The sequence below is a fragment of the Coregonus lavaretus genome (genome assembly GCF_964263955.1).
Source record: "Coregonus lavaretus genome assembly, chromosome: 11".
NCBI classification, from domain to species: domain Eukaryota; kingdom Metazoa; phylum Chordata; class Actinopteri; order Salmoniformes; family Salmonidae; genus Coregonus; species Coregonus lavaretus.
The window spans coordinates 59,353,391-59,371,940 of record NC_139998.1 but is presented as its reverse complement, the minus strand read 5'-3'; the positions used below and the strand labels follow the sequence as shown (position 1 = coordinate 59,371,940).

At 44.0% G+C, this 18,550-nt stretch overlaps 1 protein-coding gene across 1 annotated transcript in view; it reads left to right on the top strand.

The window, feature by feature from the left end:
- The window catches only part of tmem131 (transmembrane protein 131), a 153,290-nt gene that overhangs the window by 92,781 nt on the left and 41,959 nt on the right, over nt 1-18,550 (top strand). The window contains exons 20-24 of the mRNA XM_084172016.1: nt 8,849-8,963; nt 9,589-9,727; nt 13,694-13,803; nt 13,976-14,048; nt 15,576-15,727. Of these exons, the coding sequence (XP_084028142.1) occupies nt 8,849-8,963; nt 9,589-9,727; nt 13,694-13,803; nt 13,976-14,048; nt 15,576-15,727 (589 nt within the window). The remainder of the gene's footprint in view (nt 1-8,848; nt 8,964-9,588; nt 9,728-13,693; nt 13,804-13,975; nt 14,049-15,575; nt 15,728-18,550) is intronic.

The window sequence follows — 18,550 nt, the reverse complement described above, 5'->3', positions numbered from 1 at the left end:
CATGAATATTCCAGCTGGTATTCTATGGCTACATGAATATTCCAGCTGGTATTCTATGGCTACATGAATATTCCAGCTGGTATTCTATGGCTACATGAATATTCCAGCTGGTATTCTATGGCTACATGAATATTCCAGCTGGTATTCTATGGCTACATGAATATTCCAGCTGGTATTCTACGGCTACATGAATATTCCAGCTGGTATTCTACGGCTACATGAATATTCCAGCTGGTATTCTACGGCTACATGAACATTCCAGCTGGTATTCTATGGCTACATGAATATTCCAGCTGGTATTCTATGGCTACATGAATATTCCAGCTGGTATTCTATGGCTACATGAACATTCCAGCTGGTATTCTATGGCTACATGAATATTCCAGCTGGTATTCTATGGCTACATGAATATTCTAGCTGGTATTCTACAGCTACAGTATGCTACAGCTAGCCATAGTTTTAGACCTGGCATAAAGGACAAAAATCCATATCGCGATAGATTTAACTATTTTGCTCGATAACAACAAATACAACTAAGATGTATTTTTCTTTTTATGGACAGTTACTTTACAATAGCTGCAGGTCTCTAGAGAAATGTTTTTCCAGTGCCAAGTACGACAACTGAGAGAGCTTACTTTTTTTGAATTATTCATCTAACATATTCAGGAAATGCATGATTTGATATTACGATGTGCAACCTGTCAAAATAGGATACAGAATTATCTGATTTTATTTTAGGCTCTTCAGAGAATCTGCAGACATCTTTGTGAATATTGGGCTATAGGTTATTAAACACCCAAAACTATGTGTTAAGTGAGAAGTAGGCATTGGTCTGAATCCGAAAAGGAAATTCACATGAACACCACAATGCCTATTCCACCCATGCTTTACCAAGGGTTTCCAGCACACAGATGTCTGCAGGTTGCTTAGGATTCACACCTCAAACAGCCTGACTCAAAATCTTAGAGGAGGTGATCCCACAATAATGTGATTTGTTCTGCATACAAGTTAAAGTATCGGATTCTTCACACGCCACACTAGTCCCATTCCACTATTTTCAAGTAGAAAAAGCTTTTTTTTTTATGATATGAAAGCAAGCTTTGCTTTTATTACCTACAAGACCATCATGCTTGATTGAGAGAGCTGTTTTGTCTTGTAGTAACGTGTTGCCTGCCTGTATTTCCTTTAGCCTTTATTTTAGCAATGGATGTAATTGCATAAAATTATGTAGGTGCCCAACATAACACCAAGTGGTGGGTGCTGTGTTGGACACAGTCACTCATACAGTGGGGAGAACAAGTATTTGATACACTGCCGACTTTGCAGGTTTTCCTACTTACAAAGCATGTAGAGGTCTGTAATTTTTATCGTAGGTACACTTCAACTGTGAGAGACGGAATCTAAAACAAAAATCCAGAAAGGATGAGTACAACCCCAACCGTTTATTGCTGTGCTGTGCTGATCAATAGGCAGTTCATTACCTCTGTCAGATGAATATGGAGCTTAAAGGCTATGTTCATCATTAGAACCTTTTGTAGGCGCATTGTTACATTTCAGAGCTGTTTCTCAAAACCGTCGTTACTAAAGTTGCACTTGAAAACACTCAGTTTCCCGACTGCGTTAGACCACTTGTAGAACAGCTAACTGGGTCGTTAGATGCTTTTCTGCCCTTCTGAGAACCACTGCAGTAGAGCACAGCAGAGTGCAGTACATTACAATACAGTAAAACAAAATATGTATTTTCAACTTCCTGAAAATACCTCTTTTCACCTTTTCATTCAGAACCTAAAATGAACTTAACTTCAACGTCTGGAAAATACGTCTCTTAAACATCATTTTGCGTACTGGGTAAGGGTTCAGATTTATGGGAACACACTGAAAAGTACCTTGACACTGATCAGTCGGCGCAAGTTTGGATTAAAATGCCATGAAGAACATTGCGTTGACAGAGGAGGGTGTACTGAATTAATGTATCATAAGGTAAGGGCTGGAATTAGTTCTGGCTGCTCGGACAGCGACGTGTCTGTCTCCATCTAGCTCAGTGGTCACCAACCTTTTCTGAGTCAAAATGCAAGCCGAGATCTACCACTCAGAATGTTATTGTGCGTGACTTAAAAAACGTAATCCTATGCAACATTAACCTATTTAAAAACAGTACTGTAGCAATGAGGTTTGTGCAGTAGACTATAGGCCCAATACATTATCACTGCATATAGGCTTTGCTTGAATTGCCCTGCCAATGAATTGTTGTTCGGACCATTAAAAAAAAATATATTTCTAAATTTAAGGTAGGCTATATGATGACACTATGGTAGGCTGTATTATGACACTATGGTAGGCTGTATGATGACACTATGGTAGGCTGTATGATGACACTATGGTAGGCTATATGATGACACTATGGTAGGCTGTATGATGACACTATGGTAGGCTGTATGATGACACTATGGTAGGCTGTATGATGACACTATGGTAGGCTGTATGATGACACTATGGTAGGCTGTATGATGACACTATGGTAGGCTATATGATGACACTATGGTAGGCTATATGATGACACTATGGTAGGCTGTATGATGACACTATGGTAGGCTATATGATGACACTATGGTAGGCTGTATGATGACACTATGGTAGGCTGTATGATGACACTATGGTAGGCTGTATGATGACACTATGGTAGGCTGTATGATGACACTATGGTAGGCTATATGATGACACTATGGTAGGCTATATGATGACACTATGCTATATGATGACACTATGGTAGGCTGTATGATGACACTATGGTAGGCTATATGATGACACTATGGTAGGCTATATGATGACACTATGGTAGGCTATATGATGACACTATGCTATATGATGACACTATGGTAGGCTATATGATGACACTATGGTAGGCTGTATGATGACACTATGGTAGGCTGTATGATGACACTATGGTAGGCTATATGATGACACTATGGTAGGCTGTATGATGACACTATGGTAGGCTGTATGATGACACTATGGTAGGCTGTATGATGACACTATGGTAGGCTATATGATGACACTATGGTAGGCTGTATGATGACACTATGGTAGGCTGTATGATGACACTATGGTAGGCTGTATGATGACACTATGGTAGGCTATATGATGACACTATGGTAGGCTGCTTTGGTTCATTGCCCCAGCTCCAGCCTACAGAGCCCTGTGTTGGTTCATTGCCCCAGCTCCAGCCTACAGAGCCCTGCTTTGGTTCATTGGCCCAGCTCTAGCCTACAGAGCCCTGCTTTGGTTCATTGCCCCAGCTCCAGCCTACAGAGCCCTGCTTTGGTTCATTGGCCCAGCTCTAGCCTACAGAGCCCTGCTTTGGTTCATTGCCCCAGCTCTAGCCTACAGAGCCCTGTGTTGGTTCATTGCCCCAGCTCTAGCCTACATAGCCCTGCTTTGGTTCATTGCCCCAGCTCTAGCCTACAGAGCCCTGTGTTGGTTCATTGCCCCAGCTCTAGCCTACATAGCCCTGCTTTGGTTCATTGCCCCAGCTCCAGCCTACAGAGCCCTGCTTTGGTTCATTGCCCCAGCTCCAGCCTACAGAGCCCTGCTTTGGTTCATTGCCCCAGCTCTAGCCTACAGAGCCCTGCTTTGGTTCATTGCCCCAGCTCCAGCCTACAGAGCCCTGCGTTGGTTCATTGCCCCAGCTCCAGCCTACATAGCCCTGCGTTGGTTCATTGGCCCAGCTCCAGCCTACAGAGCCCTGCTTTGGTTCATTGCCCCAGCTCCAGCCTACAGAGCCCTGCGTTGGTTCATTGCCCCAGCTCCAGCCTACATAGCCCTGCGTTGGTTCATTGGCCCAGCTCCAGCCTACATAGCCCTGCGTTGGTTCATTGGCCCAGCTCCAGCCTACAGAGCCCTGCTTTGGTTCATTGGCCCAGCTCCAGCCTACAGAGCCCTGCTTTGGTTCATTGCCCCAGCTCTAGCCTACAGAGCCCTGCGTTGGTTCATTGGCCCAGCTCCAGCCAACAGAGCCCTGCTTTGGTTCATTGGCCCAGCTCCAGCCTACAGAGCCCTGCTTTGGTTCATTGCCCCAGCTCTAGCCTACAGAGCCCTGCTTTGGTTCATTGGCCCAGCTCCAGCCTACAGAGCCCTGCGTTGGTTCATTGCCCCAGCTCCAGCCTACAGAGCCCTGCTTTGGTTCATTGCCCCAGCTCCAGCCTACATAGCCCTGCGTTGGTTCATTGCCCCAGCTCCAGCCTACAGAGCCCTGCGTTGGTTCATTGGCCCAGCTCCAGCCTACAGAGCCCTGTGTCAATATTGTGCTGTGGTTTCAGCTGAGGCTAGACCCCATGGCCTGGCCGTACATACCGTACATACCGTACATACCGTACATACCGTACATACCGTACATACCGTACATACCGTACATACCGTACATACTGTACATACCGTACATACCGTACATACCGTACATACTGTACATACCGTACATACCGTACATACCGTACATACCGTACATACCGTACATACTGTACATACCGTACATACCGTACATACCGTACATACCGTACATACCGTACATACCGTACATACCGTACATACCGTACATACCGTACATACCGTACATACCGTACATACTGTATATTCACTATTAAACTCATATGAATGTGGTTCTACCTGTTATTTGCTTGAATGCCTGTTGGTGCTCTATGGCTACAGCAGCTACATTCCCCTCCAGTTTACAGCTGATATCAGTAGTCTATCCTTACAGCTGATATCAGTAGTCTATCCTTACAGCTGATATCAGTAGTCTATCCTTACAGCTGATATCAGTAGGTATATCCTTACAGCTGATATCAGTAGGTATATCCTTACAGCTGATATCCAGTAGGTCTATCCTTACAGCTGATATCAGTAGGTCTATCCTTACAGCTGATATCCAGTAGTCTATCCTTACAGCTGATATCAGTAGGTCTATCCTTACAGCTGATATCCAGTAGGTCTATCCTTACAGCTGATATCAGTAGGTCTATCCTTACAGCTGATATCAGTAGTCTATCCTTACAGCTGATATCAGTAGTCTATCCTTACAGCTGATATCCAGTAGGTCTATCCTTACAGCTGATATCAGTAGGTCTATCCTTACAGCTGATATCAGTAGTCTATCCTTACAGCTGATATCCAGTAGGTCTATCCTTACAGCTGATATCCAGTAGGTCTATCCTTACAGCTGATATCAGTAGGTCTATCCTTACAGCTGATATCAGTAGTCTATCCTTACAGCTGATATCAGTAGTCTATCCTTACAGCTGATATCAGTAGTCTATCCTTACAGCTGATATCAGTAGGTCTGTCCTTACAGCTGATATCCAGTAGTCTATCCTTACAGCTGATATCCAGTAGTCTATCCTTACAGCTGATATCCAGTAGTCTATCCTTACAGCTGATATCCAGTAGTCTATCCTACAGCTGATATCAGTAGTCTATCCTTACAGCTGATATCCAGTAGTCTATCCTTACAGCTGATATCCAGTAGTCTATCCTTACAGCTGATATCAGTAGGTCTATCCTTACAGCTGATATCCAGTAGTCTATCCTTACAGCTGATATCCAGTAGTCTATCCTTACAGCTGATATCAGTAGTCTATCCTTACAGCTGATATCCAGTAGTCTATCCTACAGCTGATATCAGTAGTCTATCCTTACAGCTGATATCCAGTAGTCTATCCTTACAGCTGATATCAGTAGGTATATCCTTACAGCTGATATCAGTAGGTCTATCCTTACAGCTGATATCAGTAGGTCTATCCTTACAGCTGATATCAGTAGGTCTATCCTTACAGCTGATATCAGTAGTCTATCCTTACAGCTGATATCCAGTAGGTCTACCCTTACAGCTGATATCAGTAGGTCTATCCTAACAGCTGATATCCAGTAGTCTATCCTTACAGCTGATATCAGTAGGTATATCCTTACAGCTGATATCAGTAGGTCTATCCGTACAGCTGATATCAGTAGGTCTATCCTTACAGCTGATATCAGTAGGTCTATCCTTACAGCTGATATCCAGTAGTCTATCCTTACAGCTGATATCAGTAGGTATATCCTTACAGCTGATATCAGTAGGTCTATCCTTACAGCTGATATCCAGTAGTCTATCCTTACAGCTGATATCAGTAGGTATATCCTTACAGCTGATATCAGTAGTCTATCCTTACAGCTGATATCCAGTAGGTCTATCCTTACAGCTGATATCAGTAGTCTGTCCTTACAGCTGATATCAGTAGGTATATCCTTACAGCTGATATCAGTAGTCTATCCTTACAGCTGATATCCAGTAGTCTATCCTTACAGCTGATATCCAGTAGTCTATCCTTACAGCTGATATCAGTAGTCTATCCTTACAGCTGATATCAGTAGGTCTATCCTTACAGCTGATATCAGTAGGTCTGTCCTTACAGCTGATATCAGTAGGTCTATCCTGACAGCTGATATCCAGTAGGTCTATCCTTACAGCTGATATAAGTAGGTCTATCCTGACAGCTGATATCCAGTAGGTCTATCCTTACAGCTGATATAAGTAGGTCTATCCTTACAGCTGATATCCAGTAGGTCTATCCTTACAGCTGATATCCAGTAGTCTATCCTTACAGCTGATATCAGTAGGTCTATCCTTACAGCTGATATCAGTAGTCTATCCTTACAGCTGATATCAGTAGTCTATCCTTACAGCTGATATCAGTAGGTCTATCCTTACAGCTGATATCAGTAGGTCTATCCTTACAGCTGATATCTAGTAGTCTATCCTTACAGCTGATATCCAGTAGTCTATCCTTACAGCTGATATCAGTAGTCTATCCTTACAGCTGATATCAGTAGTCTATCCTTACAGCTGATATCCAGTAGGTCTATCCTTACAGCTGATATCAGTAGTCTATCCTTACAGCTGATATCAGTAGTCTATCCTTACAGCTGATATCAGTAGGTCTATCCTTACAGCTGATATCCAGTGGTCTATCCTTACAGCTGATATCAGTAGGTCTATCCTTACAGCTGATATCCAGTAGTCTATCCTTACAGCTGATATCAGTAGGTCTATCCTTACAGCTGATATCAGTAGGTCTATCCTTACAGCTGATATCAGTAGGTCTATCCTTACAGCTGATATCCAGTAGGTCTGTCCTTACAGCTGATATCAGTAGGTCTGTCCTTACAGCTGATATCAGTAGGTCTATCCTTACAGCTGATATCAGTAGGTCTATCCTTACAGCTGATATCAGTAGGTCTGTCCTTACAGCTGATATCAGTAGGTCTGTCCTTACAGCTGATATCAGTAGGTCTGTCCTTACAGCTGATATCAGTAGGTCTATCCTTACAGCTGATATCCAGTAGGTCTATCCTTACAGCTGATATCCAGTAGGTCTATCCTTACAGCTGATATCCAGTAGGTCTATCCTTACAGCTGATATCCAGTAGGTCTATCCTTACAGCTGATATCCAGTAGGTCTATCCTTACAGCTGATATCCAGTAGTCTATCCTTACAGCTGATATCCAGTAGTCTATCCTTACAGCTGATATCAGTAGGTCTATCCTTACAGCTGATATCAGTAGGTCTATCCTTACAGCTGATATCCAGTAGTCTATCCTTACAGCTGATATCAGTAGGTATATCCTTACAGCTGATATCAGTAGGTCTATCCTTACAGCTGATATCAGTAGTCTATCCTTACAGCTGATATCAGTAGTCTATCCTTACAGCTGATATCAGTAGTCTATCCTTACAGCTGATATCAGTAGGTCTATCCTTACAGCTGATATCCAGTAGTCTATCCTTACAGCTGATATCCAGTAGTATATCCTTACAGCTGATATCAGTAGGTCTATCCTTACAGCTGATATCAGTAGGTCTATCCTTACAGCTGATATCAGTAGGTCTATCCTTACAGCTGATATCAGTAGGTCTATCCTTACAGCTGATATCCAGTAGTCTATCCTTACAGCTGATATCCAGTAGTCTATCCTTACAGCTGATATCAGTAGGTATATCCTTACAGCTGATATCAGTAGGTCTATCCTTACAGCTGATATCATTAGGTCTGTCCTTACAGCTGATATCAGTAGGTCTATCCTTACAGCTGATATCAGTAGGTCTGTCCTTACAGCTGATATCAGTAGGTCTATCCTTACAGCTGATATCCAGTAGTCTATCCTTACAGCTGATATCAGTAGGTATATCCTTACAGCTGATATCAGTAGGTATATCCTTACAGCTGATATCAGTAGGTCTGTCCTTACAGCTGATATCAGTAGGTATATCCTTACAGCTGATATCAGTAGGTATATCCTTACAGCTGATATCAGTAGTCTATCCTTACAGCTGATATCAGTAGGTCTATCCTTACAGCTGATATCAGTAGGTATATCCTTACAGCTGATATCAGTAGGTCTATCCTTACAGCTGATATCAGTAGGTATATCCTTACAGCTGATATCAGTAGGTCTATCCTTACAGCTGATATCAGTAGGTCTATCCTTACAGCTGATATCAGTAGGTATATCCTTACAGCTGATATCAGTAGGTATATCCTTACAGCTGATATCAGTAGGTCTGTCCTTACAGCTGATATCAGTAGGTCTATCCTTACAGCTGATATCAGTAGGTCTATCCTTACAGCTGATATCAGTAGGTCTATCCGTACAGCTGATATCAGTAGGTCTATCCTTACAGCTGATATCAGTAGGTCTATCCTTACAGCTGATATCAGTAGGTATATCCTTACAGCTGATATCAGTAGGTCTATCCTTACAGCTGATATCAGTAGGTCAATTGTCAAAGGGAATGTTAATATATTGTTGTGTTTAAAGCGGAGGCTCGCCCCCACGGCCTGGTCTTACAGGAGGACATCTGGGAGGCTGACGTTGACCTCCACCAGAAACTGCTCCGCCGCTGGAGAGAGCTGAAAGATCGCTCAGGACATCAGTAAGTCTGATGACATCTCTCTGACTGAGGCCCAAATGGCACCCTGTTCACTATATAGTGCATTACTTTTGACCTGGGCCCGGTTTCCCAAAAGCATCTTAAAGGAGAAGTTTTCTTTTTTTTACAACCAAATCTCTGTTTTTGATATAAATGGCAAGTTATAGAAGGGTCCAGACATCTTTTTTTTTTTTTTTAAGTATATGTGACCAACAGATGCATATCTGTATTCCCAGTCATGTGAAATCCATAGATTGGGGCCTAATTTATTTATTTTAATTGGCTGACTTCCTTATAGGAACTGTAACTCAGTAAAATCTTTGAAATTGTTGCATGTTGTGTTTTACATTATTGTTCCGTGTACATAGAATCAAGACGTTTATCTTTCATTCTGTGAAAACATCAGAACGAAGTTGACTACAAATACAAAGTTGCCAATGTCTTTCCAATTCTTACAAACATGCGAAGGATAAAAATATGCTTCAAATGAAATGACTGCACTCTGTATGGAATAGGGTGCCATAGGATGCAAATAACTCTGTGTTCTCTTGATCAAATGTCACAGTGCTGTGTTGGTGCAGCTAGCAGACAGTTGTCCTGTGTGTCATGATGTTGTCTTTGTATAAAGAGTTGAGGCGGTGTTTGAAGTAAACACAGATCTACAGAAGACCGTCCAGGCTACAATAACAGCTCAACAGACCTGGCCGTCGCTGGTTAACGCCTCACAACAAATCATGTTTCCCCTCACCAATACCAACAGCTCCTCTGTGAGTAGAGTATATATATATATATATATATATATATATATATATATATATATATATATATAGTAGTAGTAGAGTGTGTGTATATATATATATATATATATAGTAGTATAGTGTGTGTGTATATATATATATATATATATATATATATATATATATATATATATATATATATATATATATATATAGTGGGGAGAACAAGTATTTGATACACTGCCAATTTTGCAGGTTTTCCTACTTACAAAGCATGTAGAGGTCTGTAATTTTTATCATAGGTACACTTCAACTGTGAGAGACGGAATCTAAAACAAAAATCCAGAAAATCACATTGTATGATTTTTAAGTAATTTGCATTTTATTGCATGACATAAGTATTTGATACATCAGAAAAGCAGAACTTAATATTTGGTACAGAAACCTTTGTTTGCAATTACAGAGATCATATGTTTCCTCTAGGTCTTGACCAGGTTTGCACACACTGCAGCAGGGATTTTGGCCCACTCCTCCATACAGACCTTCTCCAGATCCTTCAGGTTTCGGGGCTGTCGCTGGGCAATATGGACTTTCAGCTCTCTCCAAAGATGTTCTATTGGGTTCAGGTCTGGAGACTGGCTAGGCCACTCCAGGACCTTGAGATGCTTCTTACGGAGCCACTCCTTAGTTGCCCTGGCTGTGTGTTTCGGGTCGTTGTCATGCTGGAAGACCCAGCCACGACCCATCTTCAATGCTCTTACTGAGAGAAGGAGGTTGTTGGCCAAGATCTCGCGATACATGGCCCCATCCATCCTCCCCTCAATACGGTGCAGTCGTCCTGTCCCCTTTGCAGAAAAGCATCCCCAAAGAATGATGTTTCCACCTCCATGCTTCACGGTTGGGATGGTGTTCTTGGGGTTGTACTCATCCTTCTTCCTCCTCCAAACACGGCGAGTGGAGTTTAGACCAAAAAGCTCAATTTTTGTCTCATCAGACCACATGACCTTCTCCCATTCCTCCTCTGGATCATCCAGATGGTCATTGGCAAACTTCAGACGGGCCTGGACATGTGCTGGCTTGAGCAGGGGGACCTTGCGTGCGCTGCAGGATTTTAATTCATGACGGCGTAGTGTGTTACTAATGGTTTTCTTTGAGACTGTGGTCCCAGCTCTCTTTAGGTCATAGACCAGGTCCTGCCGTGTAGTTCTGGGCTGAGACCTCTCCTTCCTCATGATCATTGATGCCCCACGAGGTGAGATCTTGCATGGAGCCCCAGACCGAGGGTGATTGACCGTCATCTTGAACTTCTTCCATTTTCTAATAATTGCACTAACAGTTGTTGCCTTCTCACCAAGCTGCTTGCCTATTGTCCTGTAGCCCATCCCAGCCTTGTGCAGGTCTACAATTTTATCCCTGATGTCCTTACACAGCTTTCTGGTCTTGGCCATTGTGGAGAGGTTGGAGTCTGTTTGAGTGTGTGGACAGGTGTCTTTTATACAGGTAACGAGTTCAAACAGGTGCAGTTAATACAGGTAATGAGTGGAGAACAGGAGGGCTTCTTAAAGAAAAACTAACAGGTCTGTAAGAGCCGGAATTCTTACTGGTTGGTAGGTGATCAAATACTTATGTCATGCAATAAAATGCAAATTCATTACTTAAAAATCCAGAAAATCACATTGTATGATTTTTGTTTTAGATTCTGTCTCTCACAGTTGAAGTGTACCTATGATACAAATTACAGACCTCTACATGCTTTGTAAGTAGGAAAACCTGCAAAATCGGCAGTGTATCAAATACTTGTTCTCCCCACTGTATATAGTAGTATAGTGTGTGTATGTGTGTGTGTATATATATATATATATATATATATATATATATATATATATATATATATATATATATATATATACAGTGCATTCGTAAAGTATTCTGACCCTTTGACTTTTTCCACATTTTGTTACATTACAGCTTTATTCTAAAATTCATTGAATAAACATTTTTCCTCATCAATCTACACACAATACCCCATAATGACAAAGCGAAAACAGGTTTGTAGACATTTTTGAAAATGTGTTAAATAAAAATCAGAAGTATTCAGCCCCTTTGCTTTGAGACTCGAAATTGAGCTCAGGTGCATCCTGTTTCCATTGATCATCCTTGAGATGTTTCTACAACTTGATTGGAGTCCACCTGTGGTAAATTCAATTGATTGGACTTAATTTGGAAAGGCACACACCTGTCTATATAAGGTCCAACAGTTGACAGTGCATGTCAGAGTAAAAACCAAGCCATGAGGTCGAAGGAATTGTCCGTAGTGCTCCGAGACAGGATTGTGTCGAGGCACAGATCTGGGGAAGGGTCTGCAGCATTGAAGGTCCCCAAGAACACAGTGGCCTCCATCATTCTTAAATGGAAGAAGTTTGGAACCACCAAGTCTCTTCCTAGAGCTGGCTGCCTGGCCAAACGGAGAAGGGCTTTGGTCAGGGATGGTGACCAAGAACCTGATGGTCAATTTGACAGAGCTCCAGAGTTCCTCTGTGGAGATGGGAGAACCTTTCAGAAGGACAACCATCTCTGCAGCACTCCACCAATCAGGCCTTTATGGTAGAGTGGCCAGACGGAAGCCACTCCTCAGTAAAAGGCACATGACAGCCCACTTGGAGTTTGCCAAAAGGCACCTAAAGACTCTCAGACCATGAGAAACAAGATTCTCTGGTCTGATGAAACCAAGATTGAACTATTTGGCCTGAATGCCAAGCGTCACATTTGGAGGAAATATGGCATCATCCCTACGGTGAAGCGTGGTGGTGGCAGCATCATGATGTGGGGATGTTTTTCAGCGGCAGGGACTGGGAGACTAGTCAGGATCGAGGGAAAGATGAACGGAGCAAAGTACAGAGATCCTTGATGAAAACCTGCTCCGGAGCGCTATGGACCTCAGACTGGGGCGAAGTTAACCTTCCAACAGGACAACGACCCTAAGCACACAGCCAAGGCAACTCAACTCAGGAGTGGCTTCGGGACAAGTCTCTGAATGTCCTTCAGTGGCCCAGCCAGAGCCTGGACTTGTACCCGATCGAACATCTCTGGAGAGACCTGAAAATAGCTGTGCAACGACGCTCCCCATCCAACCTGACAGAGCTTGAGAGGATCTGCAGAGAAGAATGGGAGAAACTCCCCAAATACAGGTGTGCCAAGCTTGTAGCGTCATACCCAAGAAGACTCGAGGCTGTAATCGCTGCCAAAGGTGCCTCAACAAAGTACTGGGTAAAGGGTCTGAATACTTATGTAAATGTGATACCTCAGTTTTTTTAAACCTGTTTTTGCTTTGTCATTATGAGGTATTGTTTGTAGAATGATGAGGAAAAATAATAATTGAATCCATTTTAGAATAAGGATGTAACCTAACTAAATGTGGAAAAAGTCAAGGGGTCTGAATACTGTAACACACAATGAACATACATGCTCGCAACCCTACACTGACTCTCTCTGTCTCTGTTTCTTTCTCTGTCTCTGTGTCTGTCTCTGTGTCTGTGTCTCTCTCTCTCTGTCTCTGTGTCTGTGTCTCTCTCTCTCTGTCTCTGTGTCTCTGTGTCTCTGTCTCTGTGTCTGTCTCTGTGTCTGTGTCTCTCTCTCTCTGTCTCTGTGTCTCTCTCTCTCTGTCTCTGTCTCTCTCTCTCTGTCTCTGTCTCTCTGTCTGTCTCTGTCTCTCTGTCTCTCTCTCTGTCTCTCTCTGTCTCTCTCTCTGTCTCTCTCTCTCTCTCTCTCTCTCTCTGTCTCTCTCTCTCTCTCTCTCTCTCTGTCTCTCTCTCTCTCTCTCTCTCTCTCTCTCTCTCTCTCTCTGTCTCTCTCTCTCTGTCTCTGTCTCTCTCTCTCTCTGTCTCTGTGTCTCTCTCCGTCTCCGTCTCCGTCTCTGTGTCTCTCTCCGTCTCTCTCTGTCTCTGTGTCTGTCTCTGTGTCTCTCTGTTCTAACTCTCATCCTTGTGTGTCCTACAGGAGAAGGAGGTTGTTCTAGAGAACCCATCAGATGTCCCAGTCTATGTCCAGGTCCTTCCTCTGGCTCTCTACCCGAACCCCTCTGTGTTCGCTGGGAAACTAGCCGCCAGGTATGAAGTGGCACGTAGCTACACTAAGTGTAATAGAAACCAACCTTTCCACAGCTGCCATCAAATGGGTTTCATCACCTCTCACAACCAAAGGCCTTTCTGTCGCTGTGTACTAGACACATTTAGGGGGAAATAAATGATGAGCCTCACTGACTCTGTTGTCTCTTTCCAGGTTCCCACTGGGAAGGTTGTCCAACATCAACATCGACACAAAATCACTGGAATTCCAGGTCAAACCAAATCTAGTAAGTAGGGCAGAATAGAGTTCCCTGTGACCCTGTTGGACGATACTAGCAGTGTTACCTAGCTGAAACAACATCCATAGCCAATCACAAGTCATTTATTGAAGAATTGTAAGAATTTGTGGTTGCAGTTTGTTTGGCGTCTTACCACTATGCCTCTAACTGCTCTGTGTGTCTCTGTCCTCTAACTGCTCTGTGTGTCTCTGTCCTCTAACTGCTCTGTGTGTCTCTGTCCTCTCTAACTGCTCTGTGTGTCTCTGTCCTCTAACTGCTCTGTGTGTCTCTGTCCTCTAACTGCTCTGTGTGTCTCTGTCCTCTAACTGCTCTGTGTGTCTCTGTCCTCTCTAACTGCTCTGTGTGTCTCTGTCCTCTCTAACTGCTCTGTGTGTCTCTGTCCTCTCTAACTGCTCTGTGTGTCTCTGTCCTCTAACTGCTCTGTGTGTCTCTGTCCTCTCTAACTGCTCTGTGTGTCTCTGTCCTCTCTAACTGCTCTGTGTGTCTCTGTCCTCTCTAACTGCTCTGTGTGTCTCTGTCCTCTCTAACTGCTCTGTGTGTCTCTGTCCTCTCTAACTGCTCTGTGTGTCTCTGTCCTCTCTAACTGCTCTGTGTCTCTCTGTCCTCTCTAACTGCTCTGTGTCTCTGTCCTCTCTAACTGCTCTGTGTGTCTCTGTCCTCTCTAACTGCTCTGTGTGTCTCTGTCCTCTCTAACTGCTCTGTGTGTCTCTGTCCTCTCTAACTGCTCTGTGTGTCTCTGTCCTCTCTAACTGCTCTGTGTGTCTCTGTCCTCTCTAACTGCTCTGTGTGTCTCTGTCCTCTAACTGCTCTGTGTGTCTCTGTCCTCTCTAACTGCTCTGTGTGTCTCTGTCCTCTCTAACTGCTCTGTGTGTCTCTGTCCTCTAACTGCTCTGTGTGTCTCTGTCCTCTAACTGCTCTGTGTGTCTCTGTCCTCTCTAACTGCTCTGTGTGTCTCTGTCCTCTCTAACTGCTCTGTGTGTCTCTGTCCTCTAACTGCTCTGTGTGTCTCTGTCCTCTCTAACTGCTCTGTGTGTCTCTGTCCTCTCTAACTGCTCTGTATGTCTCTGTCCTCTAACTGCTCTGTGTGTCTCTGTCCTCTAACTGCTCTGTGTGTCTCTGTCCTCTCTAACTGCTCTGTGTGTCTCTGTCCTCTCTAACTGCTCTGTGTGTCTCTGTCCTCTAACTGCTCTGTGTGTCTCTGTCCTCTCTAACTGCTCTGTGTGTCTCTGTCCTCTCTAACTGCTCTGTGTGTCTCTGTCCTCTCTAACTGCTCTGTGTTTTCTGTCCTCTCTAACTGCTCTGTGTGTCTCTGTCCTCTAACTGCTCTGTGTGTCTCTGTCCTCTCTAACTGCTCTGTGTGTCTCTGTCCTCTCTAACTGCTCTGTGTGTCTCTGTCCTCTCTAACTGCTCTGTGTGTCTCTGTCCTCTCTAACTGCTCTGTGTGTCTCTGTCCTCTCTAACTGCTCTGTGTGTCTCTGTCCTCTAACTGCTCTGTGTGTCTCTGTCCTCTTCCAGTCATCTGTAATGAAGGGAAGCTCAGGGTTTGTGGAGGGCTCAACCAGACCATTTGTCTACAACCTGCTCCTGCAGCCTGGAGAGGTCAAGTCCTTCAGCCTGACGTTCACTCCTGCCAGCAACCACTCTGTCTCCTCCCTGCTCATAGTCAGGTGGGTTGGTGGGGGTGGTGTAGTAGTTGTTGAGCTCTACACCAACCCTACACTGTGTCAAGTTTAGAGCTCTACACCAACCCTACACTGTGTCACATTTAGAGCTCTACACCAACCCTACACTGTGTCACATTTAGAGCTCTACACCAACCCTACACTGTGTCACATTTAGATCTCTACACCAACCCTACACTGTGTCACATTTAGAGCTCTACACCAACCCTACACTGTGTCACATTTAGAGCTCTACACCAACCCTACACTGTGTCACATTTAGATCTCTACACCAACCCTACACTGTGTCACATTTAGATCTCTACACCAACCCTACACTGTGTCACATTTAGAGCTCTACACCAACCCTACACTGTGTCACATTTAGATCTCTACACCAACCCTACACTGTGTCACATTTAGAGCTCTACACCAACCCTACACTGTGTCACATTTAGATCTCTACACCAACCCTACACTGTGTCACATTTAGAGCTCTACACCAACCCTACACTGTGTCACGTTTAGAGCTCTACACCAACCCTACACTGTCATGTTTAGAGCTCTACACCAACCCTACACTGTGTCACATTTAGAGCTCTACACCAACCCTACACTGTCACGTTTAGAGCTCTACACCAACCCTACACTTTGTCCCATTTAGAGCTCTACACCAACCCTACACTGTGTCACGTTTAGAGCTCTACACCAACCCTACACTGAGGCACGTTCATAGCTCTACACCAACTCTACACTGTGTCACATTTAGAGCTCTACACCAACCCTACACTGTGTCACATTTAGAGCTCTACACCAACCCTACACTGTGTCACGTTCATAGCTCTACACCAACCCTACACTGTGTCACATTTAGAGCTCTACACCAACCCTACACTGTCACATTTAGAGCTCTACACCAACCCTACACTGTGTCACGTTTAGAGCTCTACACCAACCCTACACTGTGTCACGTTTAGAGTTCTACACCAACCCTACACTGTGTCACATTTAGAGCTCTACACCAACCCTACACTGTGTCACATTTAGAGCTCTACACCAACCCTACACTGTGTCACATTTAGAGCTCTACACCAACCCTACACTGTCACGTTTAGAGCTCTACACCAACCCTACACTGTGTCACGTTTAGAGCTCTACACCAACCCTACACTGTGTCACGTTTAGAGCTCTACACCAACCCTACACTGAGTCACATTTAGAGCTCTACACCAACCCTACACTGTCATGTTTAGAGCTCTACACCAACCCTACACTGAGTCACATTTAGATCTCTACACCAACCCTACACTGTGTCCCATTTAGAGCTCTACACCAACCCTACACTGTGTCCCATTTAGAGCTCCACACCAACCCTAAACTGTCACGTTTAGAGCTCTACACCAACCCTACACTGTGTCACGTTTAGAGTTCTACACCAACCCTACACTGTGTCACGTTTAGAGCTCTACACCAACCCTACACTGAGGCACGTTCATAGCTCTACACCAACTCTACACTGTGTCACATTTAGAGCTCTACACCAACCCTACACTGTGTCACATTTAGAGCTCTACACCAACCCTACACTGTGTCACGTTCATAGCTCTACACCAACCCTACACTGTGTCACATTTAGAGCTCTACACCAACCCTACACTGTCACATTTAGAGCTCTACACCAACCCTACACTGTGTCACGTTTAGAGCTCTACACCAACCCTACACTGTCACATTTAGAGCTCTACACCAACCCTACACTGTCACATTTAGAGCTCTACACCAACCCTACACTGTGTCACATTTAGAGCTCTACACCAACCCTACACTGTCACGTTTAGAGCTCTACACCAACCCTACACTGTGTCACGTTTAGAGCTCTACACCAACCCTACACTGTGTCACGTTTAGAGCTCTACACCAACCCTACACTGAGGCACGTTTAGAGCTCTACACCAACCCTACACTGTGTCACATTTAGAGCTCTACACCAACCCTACACTGTGTCACATTTAGAGCTCTACACCAACCCTACACTGTCACATTTAGAGCTCTACACCAACCCTACACTGTGTCACATTTAGAGCTCTACACCAACCCTACACTGTCACATTTAGAGCTCTACACCAACCCTACACTGTCATGTTTAGAGCTCTACACCAACCCTACACTGTGTCACGTTTAGAGCTCTACACCAACCCTACACTGTGTCACGTTTAGAGCTCTACACCAACCCTACACTGTCACATTTAGAGCTCTACACCAACCCTACACTGTGTCACGTTTAGAGCTCTACACCAACCCTACACTGTCACATTTAGAGCTCTACACCAACCCTACACTGTCACGTTTAGAGCTCTACACCAACCCTACACTGTCATGTTTAGAGCTCTACACCAACCCTACACTGTGTAACGTTTAGTGCTCTACACCAACCCTACACTGTGTCACGTTCATAGCTCTACACCAACCCTACACTGTGTCACGTTTAGAGCTCTACACCAACCCTACACTGTGTCACGTTCATAGCTCTACACCAACCCTACACTGTCATGTTTAGAGCTCTACACCAACCCTACACTGAGTCACGTTTAGAGCTCTACACCAACCCTACACTGTGTCACGTTCATAGCTCTACACCAACCCTACACTGTCATGTTTAGAGCTCTACACCAACCCTACACTGTGTCAAGTTTAGAGCTCTACACCAACCCTACACTGTCACATTTAGAGCTCTACACCAACCCTACACTGTCACATTTAGAGCTCTACACCAACTCTACACTGAGTCACGTTCATAGCTCTACACCAACCCTACACTGTGTCACGTTT